Source organism: Nesoenas mayeri, assembly GCF_963082525.1.
Source record: "Nesoenas mayeri genome assembly, chromosome: 3".
NCBI lineage: Eukaryota > Metazoa > Chordata > Aves > Columbiformes > Columbidae > Nesoenas > Nesoenas mayeri.
The window spans coordinates 38,561,086-38,574,395 of record NC_137544.1 but is presented as its reverse complement, the minus strand read 5'-3'; the positions used below and the strand labels follow the sequence as shown (position 1 = coordinate 38,574,395).

Genomic DNA, 13,310 nt, shown 5'->3' with positions numbered 1-13,310 from the left:
GCTGCTTTTTATCCTCATTAGAAATTTGGAGCAGGAGCTAATAATTTTATCCCAAGTTAAGGGATGGCCTGCCACCTGGCCTGGTTCCCAGCCTGTGCCCATTTTGTTCCTGGGCAACAGCCAGTACCTTATTTGATATATTGTTTCCCTAATTCCTGGCCTCATGCCCTGTCACAAATCAATGTCAGAAATGCTTCTCCCCTGTTTCCATTTCCCCACTTCTCCACACACACTATTACTCCAGCCCACACATTTGAATGATCATCTCCAAACTGTGCTATAAGCGGAGATGATTTTACAGAGACAAAAATTCAGGAAAAAAGTGTTTCCTCAGTGCCAGAATTATTGCAGGTGCCTAAAGCTCTATGTTGAGCGCAGGAATCATTTTTAATGACATGCCGCCAACCATTGCAATCAATCTCATGGTTATGGGCTAAGGGGTAAATGGTCTAAGGGGTAATGGAGTGAAGAGGGCACGTACTTCTCGCAGGCACTGCTCAGGGCTCATAGCTGTGCTTCTCTCTTCCTGGCAGCCCAATCCTAAAACGAAGCCCAGACATTACCAAGTCTCCACTGACAAAGTCAGAGCAGCTGCTGCGAATAGATGACCATGACTTCAGCATGAGACCAGGTTTTGGAGGTATGAAACATGTACATTTGTCATTGTCCCTGTTTTACACTGTCACTTCTTTATACTGTAACACATATCCAGGTGAACAAGCCGACTGATAGGCAGAGCCTTTCTGTCTCTGATTTTTGTTATTTTGTGTTATGAAGTCATTACATGCCTGGGGGGACAGGAGTACAGTAAAGTAGCCTTCTTTCTTAGATGAGTGAACAGTGTAGTCCAAGGCATGGAAATGTGATTACAAGCAATATCATTTTCCTGGTACTCAGTGACACTTTCTTCTGACAAACTTATGCAGAAACACCTTACATTTATTTCCAGATGATGGGGAAATTCTAAGATTTTGTCTTACTATGGTGATGTGTGTGCATAATCAAATCATCTATCATGCTTACTGACCTGGCCATTTCATTTATAACCCAAAGGAAATATTTTGACTGCTGTGTGTTAATGCTTGTTCACAGTTTTGTGGCTGTGTGCTAGAGCAACCCAGGCTTTTAGGGAAATGGATGAAGGAGAACACGTTTTCTTTCAGCCCATCGGATTAGAGAATGTTGTAATTTATCTACCCTCTCTGGCTGACAGATGGTCATTCAAATCCAGGATACCATTATATACTCTGATGGAAGAAGATTTTATTGCTAAATGCTCAATATACCAAATACCAGCATGTTCAATTAATTTAAAAAGGTTTCAGTTTCATAGCAGTCCGCTAATGTGAGCACAATTTATCTTGACAGATCTCCTGTACCGTAATTGCTAGAGGTATGTGAGGGCTGAGTCAAGGCCTAGAAGACGGAAAAAAGATCAAAATCCTTATTAGCTGGGGTCACAGCCCAACCCTTCCCCTTGGGAGCCCCAGCCCCAGTGGCACATTCCTGTGTTCCGTGGCACATCGTTTTCTGTCTCCCTGGCCTCTCCACAGCCAAGCACTGAGTGATGTGAAAGCCAACTACATGGAGTAGCTCTCAGGATTGTTGTTTGCTCAAGAGAAGAGCAGAAGAAGTGAGGGGAAAATTTGGAGTAACCCTCCCACATCGCCTTAGGTGCAACTGCTGCTGCTGCTCTCCATGTGGATGGGTGCCCTGCGGGCCATCTGGCTGGAGAGCCCTGGATCCGAGTGCTAGAGGCAGGGCTTTTAAATTTTGAAAGGACCTGTGTAGGATGACACAATAAAAGAGGAAAGTCAGCAACAGGTCGATCTCATTGCTGATTTTGATTGTTATTAGAAGGTTTTTGTTAAAAATTCCAATTGTTTCTATTTTTCAGTTGCTTTACCGTTGTTTCTATTTCAGACTGGACATCTATTTTATCTCTAAGATATGAAAGCCAGAGGATTGCTTTGTCTCATCAGATTTATACTTTCTCAACTTTTAATAATTTTTCCCCAGGCCCTGCAATTCCTGTTGGGGTGGATGTCCAAGTGGAAAGTCTGGACAGCATTTCTGAGGTGGACATGGTAAGAGTCACACAAGACTTAAGGTCGGATGGGACCTCGGGAGCCCACCTAGCCCAAACCCCTGCTGGAGCAGGGCTGGCTAGAGCAAGCTGCCCGGGTCTGTGTCTGGGGGGTTTGAATACCTCCAAGGATGGAAACTCCACAGCCTCTGAGAGGCAGATTCAGGTTTGATCTGAATCTGCCAACAATTGCTTCTATTGACCTCACACTGCAATTCCATCTCCCTTGAAGCAGAGGGAGGACATCTGATATTTTCTTCAGGACGAAATGATAGAACACATTTAAGACTGTTCAAAAGGATTTTTACATTTTCTTAAGAAGTGATAACATTTAAAAGCTCTGAGGAGATCAATTAACCTGTTAGTTTTAAGGCACTTCGATAAACTGCAGACACAGTCTGACTTTGTCCATGTTCTGAAGTGGTCAAGGGCCAGCTAGCTCCCAACCAGAAGCCATGTAGCCATCCTGAGAATAACGTGTTCAGACTGGTAAGTCCTGTTCTCAACAGGGAAGCCAGAATGATCTTGGAGGGGAGAAGTTTCTCCAGAACCTTCCTTTGGTGCATCAGCAATTGTATCACCCCTGCTATGCGCTGGGGACCAGCATAAGACTCTGTTGGTCCTTCCTGTGTCTCCGCACTGATGTTGAAGAAGGATTTCAGGGACACACAGGACAAAGCCGGTGCTGTGCCCAGGCTAAATTCCTTACTGAGACTCTGTCCTTGATTTCCTCCCATACAATCAGTAATGTGAAAATGGTCAGTTTTCAAACACTCTCAATGTGGTGCAGATATTGGTCTTGATTATTTTTGCTGGAGGGGCTTTTTTCATGACAAAACACTGCTGAAAGTAAGGTATGATTTCTGCAGGAGATTTTGCATGGGAAGGTTTTACATGCATACATGGCATGTGAACAGCCTGTGCAGGAGAGCAGGAGCACAAAAGTGGAGCAGAAGATGGCCCTGTATATAGACCCAGAGACTTACCACCACTTTTATTCACCCTTTCAAAACCCAGAGCCAATACAGAATAGTTTTCAAAATATTTTGCTTGTTCAACAAAGCATCCAACAGCTCTGAAGCTTTCTCAGTAATCCCCAGCTTCTCCGTGCTCCTAATTCACAGCCACAGGGCTAAAGAGCCTGCACCTCACCTCCTCCCATGTCTAAGCGAGGAACATCGCTGAGCGGCATCACACCTGGTTGCACACTGGGCTCCTCTCACCACATTTCAGCTTTTGAGCCAGCTGGGATATCTGCAGTCAACCAACCACTTGGAGGGTGCAGCATGGTTGCAATGTTGTGGCACACCAGGGTGCACATTCTCCCCAGCCCCTGGGAGCCCTCCAGTTGTCTCTGGTGCTCTTGGCACCCTGACCACCAGCCATGGGGACTCCCAGCTTTCGCCTCTCCTGGGATGGGTCCAGACCTTCTGGTTAAGGAGAAAGCTTGTGAAGGTGGCCAGTGAGCCCCTGAAAAGCTTTGGGACTTCAAAGGAAAGTGAAAGAACTGAACATTTTAAGTAAAAACAAAATAAAAAACCCAAAACCAAACCAAAAACAACCCTAAAAAAACCCAAAACTAGAAGCAACCCAACAAATCCACTCATTTTTTTTTTTTTTAAGCAAGCATTATGATTTTGGACAACTTCCTCTGGTTTTTGAATACTGCCCCTGCTCCTCATGTGGCATTGTGCTGCAACACCCAGCAACATGGGAGAAACACTGTATAGCCTCGGGTGAAAAAAACCATTAGGGTTGATTTTGGCAGTTTGCAAAATAATGATGGAGAAGACTTTGTATTGTCAGAATCAATTATTTTTAACTCATGCAGTTTTAAAGAAAAAGGCCACGGTGCTTTGCAAGCTGATTTCTTGCTTTTTAAATGAAGAGGTGTCAGTCACAGAGGTTTTCACTCTGTCCTAAATTCAAGCTTGAGGAGTAGGATACAGCAACATTTCTCCTACTTTCTGACTATTTGCAAGAAAGTGGTAAAATAATTTAGGACGTTATAAAACTTGATTAGGATGTCACAAATCAGATTCTTCTTGTCCCATTGATTTAAAAATTTATAAATATCTATTATGGGCCACTGACCCTGAAATTAACAGAGCTTTTGTAGGATATGTGGAGTGGCTGCTTTATCTGGAGGAAAGATGGGAAGAAGGAAACTGGAAACTCATTTGCAAAGATAATGAGAAGTTATTAGTGTCTCTGAGAAATGGAACGAAAGAAATGGGGGAAATGATACGGTTGTAGCTGGAGGGAATTCCAGATGATGCATTATAAAATATTGTGGTTCTCAGTATGATAGCCTAAAACTAGTATCAATAAATCACTTCTAATGAAAGCTAAAAATACTTGTTTTTTCCACAGCAATCATAAATGTGACTTTATGCAAAAAAAAATGAGACATTGACTTCTCTGTGGAGAACAAATGTCTGCCAATGTATTACTGTTTAAAGGGCATGTTAATACATAGGAGTCAATGTAAAGATCTCCCACAACTATGTATAATTTGTAGACAAGGAAAAGATGTTAAAGAATGCCATAGAATGGATCAAATTAAAAAGAAGATATTACATGGTCAGTGGCTTTGGAAGCTTCAGCTGGATGCAGTATAAAGCATTTCCAAGAACTATCTTGGGCATTAGTATAATAATAGCATAGGCTGCAACTAACAAGTCACTTCTACTGAAAAAAGACTGCAGAAACTCTCAGATTTCAAAGTGTTTGGAAAACGTAGTTGAGAAAAAAAATCCAAATCTCAAATAATTTCAAAAAAACCCTCCAAAGCCCGCTGGCTCCCTCTACCTCAGCCACCAGGGCAGATTGGTCAGTCTTAGATACTTCCCTCAGTTCATGGGCAATGTATTACATCAGATTGGAAGAGATGTTGCTTATAACCACTTGTGTGTGAGCTTATCTTCAGGTACATGAGGGTTTATTTTGAAATAAGGAATAACGCAAACTGAGGTGTAAGTGCCTCCAAGGTCAGACTCAATGTACAATGGAGCTCAAAGAGAAGGAACATGCCTCGGATCTAGGAGTACGATATGTGGGAAGAAAGAGGAAAAAAAAAAACCAAAACATTTTGGTCAAATGCTGAGTCAAAAGCATTTCAGTGGCTGTTCTGGAGGAAGAGCTCCCACTACAGCACTACAGCATTCTCCTCCAGCTGCCCAGGCAAAGGCAGTTGTGGAACAGTGCGGAGGGCAGCATGGGCAGCAAGACCTTCTTCACTATCATCACCGGAGACACAACATGACAGGTGCAGAGGATTAAGTGTTTGGCAGCACCCTCCACCTACTGCTGCTTTGGCACATCTGTCTTTTAGGCTCTGGAGTCACTCACAGACACTGAAACTCCATGTCTGTATTTCAGGGGTGGATTTGCCACCTAAGGAGGCTCTGATTTCTGAATTCAAGAAGTCAATCTGACCTAAGGAATAAAGAACCTGCAGCCAGTCATGTCCCCTGCAGCTCAGGGAGTGGATGTGCCTTCAGGAATGGTGCTTTACAGCTCGCAGTTTGTGCCAGAGATGAGAAGTCAATATGCCAATAAGGTGTTAAGTTGAAGTTGGTGAAGATTTTGGAGGGGAAGCCACATGAGAAGCGGCTAAAGTCACTTGTTTTGTTCAGCCTGGAGGAGACTACAGATTCCTCACAAGGGGAGGAGGAGGGACAGGCACTGACCTGTTCTCTTTAGTGACCAACAACAGAACCTAAGGGAATGTCAGGAAGGCGTGCTGGGAAGGTTTAGGTTGGACATTAGGAAAAGGTTCTTCACCCAGAGGTGCTGGAGCACTGGAACAGGCTCCCCAGGGAGGTGTCACAGCCCCAAGCCCGACAGTGTTCAACAAGAGACTGGACAACGCCCTCAGACACATGGTGTCAACTGTGGGGTTGTCATATGCAGGGACAGAAGTTTGACTTGATGATCCTTGTGTGTCCCTTCCAACTCAGGACATTCTATGATTCTAAGTTGTAACACAAGCTTGTTTGTTGCAGGACTTCACCATGACGCTTTATCTGAGGCACTACTGGAAAGACGAGAGGCTGTCCTTCCCCAGCACCAACAACCAAAGCATGACCTTTGACGGCAGGCTGGTGAAGAAGATCTGGGTCCCTGACATGTTCTTCGTCCACTCCAAGCGTTCCTTCATCCATGACACCACCACAGACAATGTCATGCTGAGGGTTCAGCCAGATGGGAAGGTACTTTATAGCCTCAGGTAAAGCTGCATTCGGTCAATGGGAACTATTAGTGGAGTGAGAAAGTGGCTTAATTGATTCCTGTATTGTGTTTTTGCATGACTTCATACTAAAAAAACCCGAACCAAACAATATAAAAAAGAATGAACGTGCTGAGTATCCATCAACATCTGAGCCCCTGTGTTAGTTTGACAAGAATTTTCTTGTTCTGTGATATTTTTATCTTACTGTTCATTGGAATTCACAGCCTGAACAGTGTCTACCTTCTTTGTATTAAAGCTTTTTCTTCACTCAGCATATTAGACAAGGTTCAAGTGTTCCCTAGGCCTTTGCAAAGTTTGCTCAGGTCCTTAGTACAATAACAAAAAGGACAATAAAATGACATCAAGTTCAGCTATAGCATGGATGCCTAGATAGTCTTTCATTTAGCAGCATGAGACCAATCATCTGCATTGCATGCGTTTATGGCTGTCTGAAGAAAATGGGAACAGAAGAATATCAAACTACTCAGATCCTGCCCCACACAGTCTCGTGCTTAAACAATTGTCCTGCACAAAATTGTAGTGAACATCTTGAACAGCAAATTGACACATTTTCATTATTTTATTCAGTGACAACCGCAGGCTGGAATGCTTTGTGAATGCTGGGGAACTAGGGAAGCTGGTCTCCCCGTCAAAGCAAAGGGGTCATTACTGCCCATCTTTGCTGAATGCCTTTGCCTGTAGATAACATTTTTCCTTGGTGTCTGCCTTTTTATGATTCTTTGCCAGACCGTCTTCTCTTGTCTTGGAAACCACTGTAGACCTCACTGGCACTTAAACAACAAATCTGAGCCAAGCACTTTCACCCAAAGACTAAAAAGATCAAGACTAAAGCAACATCAGCAGGAGCCCGCACGTGCCAAAGAACTACTAACTTAAGGGACTACAGCTTGTTTTTATCATTATGTGACTGACATCTGTCTACCCTACTATAATTCATTAATTCTTTTCCCATCATGATCTAAACTTCCATTTTCATTTACTTCCTTAGAGTTCAAGCCAGTTAAGATTTATGGATGCTTCCAGTGCAGACATAAACTCACGCTATTAAAAACGAGATAATCAGGCTACAGCAAGACCAGAGCTTTTGGCTGATGGGACGGAGCATTTCAGTGGTCTCTGTTACACACCAGCTCCAGTCCTAACTGGAGGCACCGCCTGTGCCCTCTGGTGGCTGATACCCAAGTGTGATCACCGGTTTTCTTCGAGCAGCTGGAAATTCACCATGTACGGGGAAAACCACCTGCATCCCTCCTGGCACTAGAATGGCTTTGAGAAATGTAAATTATTTTGTCATACAAAGCATCTGTTCAAAGCACAGATCTCTGCAGAGAGATGTTTGCTGATAGTCAATGAGGAAAAAGTGCACTCTCTGCTCTTTCCCATTTTCTTCTCCAGTGTTGTTATCTAGTAGCAATCTGTGGTGGCCTAATTTTCCAGTCATCTTTTCTAACACTAATTTGCTGAGAAGAAGAAACTACATTAAATAAAGTGTTATGGCTTTAGCTGAATGGAAGATATTTCTTTTCAGTGGACTGTTACTGGCCAGATAGCTACTTACTAAAAAAGAAAACCCCAAACTCACCGCTTTATGGTTTTTCAGTTACATAAGATGATAGGTTTTAATTGAGTGTTTTTTATTATTCCTAGAGTTACAGTAACAGCAATGTGCAACATGGATTTCAGTCGCTTTCCTCTGGACACACAGACATGTTCTCTAGAGATTGAAAGCTGTAAGTAAATTGGAGGTGTAGGGAAGCCAAGGACTGCACCCCATGGGCACCCAAACTGTGTTTAATTATATTACTAATTATACCAATAATTAAACTGCTGCTATATTCATGAGACCTCTAACCAAAGTCAGCAAACTTCAACATTGGAAAAAAAAATCCCTGCCCCTATTTTTTCACTAGATGATGTTTGCAAAAGTTCAGTGTTGCTAAACACCAGCTGTTGGCACTGTCTTGCCAATCTCCCTAAAATCCAGCCAGGCTGCCCTGCTGTCTCCTTGTCCCCAGAGGCCCCGGGCCACTCGCCTGCAGGTCGGCAGTCTCCAGCTCGCCCAGGTGCCCTCCCGCACCACAGCTCTCAAACACATCCATAATCAGCTCTGCACCTTTCACATGCACCACCTGCTCATCCTGGTGTAAAAACCATGACAGGGCAGCAACACAAATCACCTTCCTCTAACGTTTCTTACACCTGAGATAAACCCAGCTTGTACCCACATGTGGCTCCTTTGTCCCAAGTGTGACGCACACACAAATTGGCTGGATTTCATACAAAGACATTTTAAACTTTTAGCTTTTTAGGAGTTGTTTGTTTGGTTTTTTTTTTTTCCTTCTTAAGATTTCAATAAGGAATTATAATCTTAATTCTGTTTTAATATATTTACGTCTGATTTTTTTCTCCCTCTCTGTGAAGAGTCATTGCTAAACCCCATGCGAAAGGCTTAATAGTATTATATTTCCATATGTATTAAAAAACAAGATCTGTAATGTTCATGTGTGCATCATGGGCAGAAAGTTTACCTGAGTTTGTCCTCCCACATGCTTCAGATTGTTAATAGCATGTTCCTCCCATTACTCCATTACCCCAAGCAGGTTTTTTCCCTTTCATTTGCTTCTGATTTTATGACATTTATAAAGGACGGGTTTTCAAGTTCTAATGTGGTGGGTTATTTGACACACATATTATGTGTGTGAAATTATGATTAGAGAAACAGAAGGGTTTACAAAATGCATCAGGCCTGAGGGCTGTCACAATGAAACAGTCCACCCCTCACCACAGTCATATCCACCACCACTGCGGCTCTCAGCTGGGTTAGCGGCATTTGGCCTTTTCAGCTGGGACCTCAACAGGTAGCCTGGAAGGTGTGTGGGCATGCAATGGGCTGTGGGTGCGATAGCGGCTGACTCTGTGCACTGCACTGAGGTTTGCACTGTTCCCCTAGATGCCTACACTGAAGATGACCTCATGCTCTACTGGAAGAACGGGAATGATTCCTTAAAAACAGATGAGAGGATATCCCTCTCCCAGTTCCTGATCCAGGAGTTTCACACCACCACAAAGCTCGCCTTTTACAGCAGCACAGGTGGGTACTGGTGTGCTTGCCAGAAAATGGGCTGATGGAAGAAGTGCAAACCGTTCCTCTTGACATTTGCCATGGAGGGTCATTCATTGGGAGGTCTCTCTGTGACCTGACTTCCGTGAGGAGGCTGTTGTCCCTGACACAGACTTTGTTCTTGATGGTTACATGGTCTTGAGAGGCAATCCCTCTTCAAGATCACACCAAGCCCTAACATGAATTAAACTCTCTGGGTGCACGGGTTATGTTATATTATCTTCCCTGGAAGATGTGGTCCTGAGAGACGCTTTGACTTTGACAGTTCAGTAAGGAGACTTCTGTAAATGGCAATGATCTGCGGTCATTAACCGTGTTTTTCTGAAAGCAAATGAGGTGCTATTCCCCTGACGCAACACTACCTCATCTGGAAGTGGTTTAATATTGGTGTGACTTCTCTTTTTTCTTTCCTCTCTGCTATACAGGGTGGTACAATCGCCTCTACATAAACTTCACTTTACGTCGACACATCTTCTTCTTCTTGCTGCAAACCTACTTTCCTGCCACCCTCATGGTCATGTTGTCCTGGGTGTCCTTCTGGATCGATCGCCGAGCAGTTCCTGCCAGAGTCCCTTTAGGTAAAAACCATCTTGTAATGAGCAGACCTAAGAGACAGTTGCTGCAACTGTAGCCTTGCCCATCAAGATGAAACCCCCTGTGCCCCTGCATTGCCTTGAGGCACAGAAATCAGCTGTGCTGCACGTGTGTCCCCCATGCAGAGGACTGGCTGTGGTACAAACTCTCCATCTGCCCCGCAGTGTCAAGCGAATTGCCTTCCCTGCTTGCACAAACGCTAGCTACACGTGATGCAAATCAGGGAGCAAATGTCCTACTCTTTTATTGCTGTTAACAGAGCCATGGCACAGAAAGAGCCCAAGTGCCAGTATCCTTGAGAGGCTTCAGTAAGCAAGAAGGTGAAAATCAATACTAGCGGCCCTGACAAAATTTCAGTTTACTGAGTGTTGCTAGAGGAGGAAGGGTGGAAGAAACACAGTTAGCTGAGCTATGCTGTTCAACTTGTTAAATGAATTTACAGTGCAGTGTGAGGGATTCAGCTTCCTCTTCTGCAGCATCCTTCAGACTGATGAAGCCATGTGCCAGAGGACTCACCATGGGAACAGAACTACGCTATGGACATAATTCTTCTTCTAAAGCGAATGCTTTGCCCTTAGCAAAGTGCTGTTTGTACTTTTGCAGACTTCGAGCCCTAGCTTGCTTTCATTTACTCTAGGCAACACACCTCAGGACTTTGTTATATTCTTCAGTAGAGATGATACATAGAGGCATAACAGAGATGGCAATGGGGCAGTTATCCATGTCTGTGTTTAGAAACAGCATCCATGGCCTTGAGACATCATAAAAAGGAGCATAAGGGTTTAGGCCATGGCTTCTCAAGACATGTAGGCACTGTGTTTAGCAGTACTTTTTGCTACCTAAATACTCCTGTGAATTCAGTCCTTTGCGCTTATATACATCATTTCAGCTTTCAAAGGGATCATTAATGTGACGCAATTAGCCTCTAGAATAAGAGGGTCACAGAGAGCCTCCCTCAGAGCTAAGATAACTCCAAACTACCAGGGGTCCTGCCCTTACTGATATGCTCTTTGTGCTCACCCATGGTGCAACGTCGGGCTGCATCGGCCTGTGAGACCCCATTAGGACCAGAGGAAATGGCCTCAAGTTGCACCAGGGAAGGTTTAGATTGAATATTAGGAAAAACTTCTTCACAGAAAAACTTGTCAGGCACTGGAACAGGTTGCCCAGGGAAGTGGTTGAGTCACCATCTCTGGAGGTGTTTAAAAGACATGCAGATGAAGCTCTTAGGGTCATGGTTTAGTGCTGGAGTTAGGTTAATGGTTGGATGCAAAGATCTTGAGGACCTGTTCCAACCAAAATGCTTCTATGATTAGTCCCTGCTCTTGCCCCAGGGAAGGCACAGACCAGGCATGGGAACCAGCTAGTAACTTCCCATGAAGCAGGACTTGCCTGGGGAACTTGGTGGAAGTAGCAGCAGCAGCAGCTGCAGACAGACTTCACTTGTGCCTGTGCTGCAGAGGAGGTGAAACAGAAGCTGAGCTACTTGTACCCCACCTCCGGGGTCTGTCCTGAGCCTGGACATGGGGTGCAGACAGCACAAAGTCAAAGCACTGCTGCCTGGCCATGGGGTGGGAGGCTGGTGGTGTGGTGGGGAACCAGGCTGGCAACACCCTGAGACGGGGACTAGAGCTGTTTTCACCAAAAAGACAAGAAAAGCCCAGTTAGAAATCAGAAATGCCTGGCCCTCCTCAGGCAGTGAAACCCATCACCCAAATCTGAAAAAGAATACTGCGAGGTAAATTCAGATGTCAGAAAATCGTAATGACAGCTCTTTTTGTGATGAAGAACCTGGTTTTAAAGTGTCTTACAGTCTCTCTGCTGGTGTATTCCCAGGGATAACCACTGTGCTGACCATGTCCACCATCATCACTGGGGTGAACGCCTCCATGCCGCGTGTTTCCTACATCAAAGCAGTGGACATTTACCTGTGGGTCAGTTTTGTGTTCGTCTTCCTCTCGGTGCTGGAATACGCGGCAGTGAATTACCTGACTACGGTGCAAGAGCGGAAGGAGAGGAAACTGCGGGACAAGGTGAGGTCTTCTATTTTGATGAAGCTCTATGCCCCTGGGAAAAGGTATGGCAGACGCCTGGAAATGTTCAAAAGTTTCCAACTACAGTGAGCTGCTCTCAGCTGCCTGGGGAGAACACAGTTCACACCAAAAAAACCCCAAACATCAGCAGTGAGGCATTCTGGGTTATAAAGATTTGCTACAAACAACCCACACCCAGGCGCACAGCTCTTTCTTCAGAGTCTGGGGATGCCAACTCCTTCTACATGGAGTCCTCCATTGTACAGACAATGTATAAATGGGATAAGTTTTAAGATTTTACCTTTAAATGTTTTTTGATATTGAAGATCCAAACCTATGAATAACACCAGAGAGATACTGAAGTTTGCCTTTCAGATAACATGGCAGATTTTCCCCACCTTCCTTCAGGCACAGTCTACTTACACACAATGGTGCAAATTTCCCCCTTTTGCCTTCATTACATCAAATTATTACCACTCAAAATTTCAGCCTAAGCTCTTGTCTTCAAAGGGGGCAAGCCTCATACATTCCTCCTTGTGGACTCCCTCTGCCCTCTTCTCTGATTTTCTCAGCTCCAGGGTACAGGTCCAACCTTCGTTTACACCCCAATAGCTGTGCTTAAGCCAAATGAGCTTTTCCACAGCCAGCCCCACTCTCTCCCTGGCCACGTTGTGTGTTGCAGGCACAAAACTAGAGAAGCACAAAGCTGTTGCCCAGCTCCATCCTCTCTTTGTCCCTTTCACGTCCCAACAGCCCCAATTCCCCAGGCTCCTCATCCCCTCCTCTGCTTTTGTAAGGAAGAAAGGGATGTCTGTGTGTGCCTGGACACAACTCAAACCCGTCCCCCGCTTCCCTGTGCCCACAGCTCCCGTGTGCGTGCAGCCTGCCTCAGCCTCGGCCCATGATGATGGACGGCAGCTACAACGACGGGGACGTGAATGAACTGGGGCACTATGTGTCCGAGAACGGGGACAAACAAGACCGGATGATGGTGCAGCTGGCGCTGGGGTCTGAGAGGGGCTCGGGCAGGAGGAAACACCAGAGATACGTCAGCATGCGGATCGACACTCACGCCATCGACAAGTACTCCAGGATAATATTCCCTGGTGCATATATTCTATTTAATTTGATATACTGGTCCATTTTTTCATAAATATACATAACTTCTGCAGTCACAGAGCATTGTGACATTAAATGAAAGCACCGTCTCATAGGCTAACA

The 13,310-nt window shown here is 44.7% G+C and overlaps 1 protein-coding gene across 1 annotated transcript; it reads left to right on the top strand.

Annotated features, from left to right (window-relative positions):
• Nucleotides 1-585: 585 nt before the first annotated feature.
• Nucleotides 586-13,296, top strand: LOC308038578 (gamma-aminobutyric acid receptor subunit rho-1). Its single transcript, XM_080341268.1, has 8 exons — nucleotides 586-640; nucleotides 2,020-2,087; nucleotides 6,094-6,317; nucleotides 7,989-8,071; nucleotides 9,292-9,432; nucleotides 9,888-10,040; nucleotides 11,893-12,089; nucleotides 12,955-13,296. Exons 1-8 carry the CDS (start codon nucleotides 622-624, stop codon nucleotides 13,240-13,242), a joined length of 1,173 nt encoding a protein of 390 aa, XP_080197394.1. The 5' UTR covers nucleotides 586-621; the 3' UTR covers nucleotides 13,243-13,296.
• Nucleotides 13,297-13,310: the final 14 nt, after the last annotated feature.

Excerpts from the sequence above, each read along its gene's own strand:
- LOC308038578 (XM_080341268.1), top strand. Across the intron at positions 9,433-9,887 it reads CGCCTTTTACAGCAGCACAG|GGTGGTACAATCGCCTCTAC; the intron begins GTGGGTACTGGT and ends TCTGCTATACAG. Across the intron at positions 12,090-12,954 it reads AGAGGAAACTGCGGGACAAG|CTCCCGTGTGCGTGCAGCCT; the intron begins GTGAGGTCTTCT and ends CTGTGCCCACAG.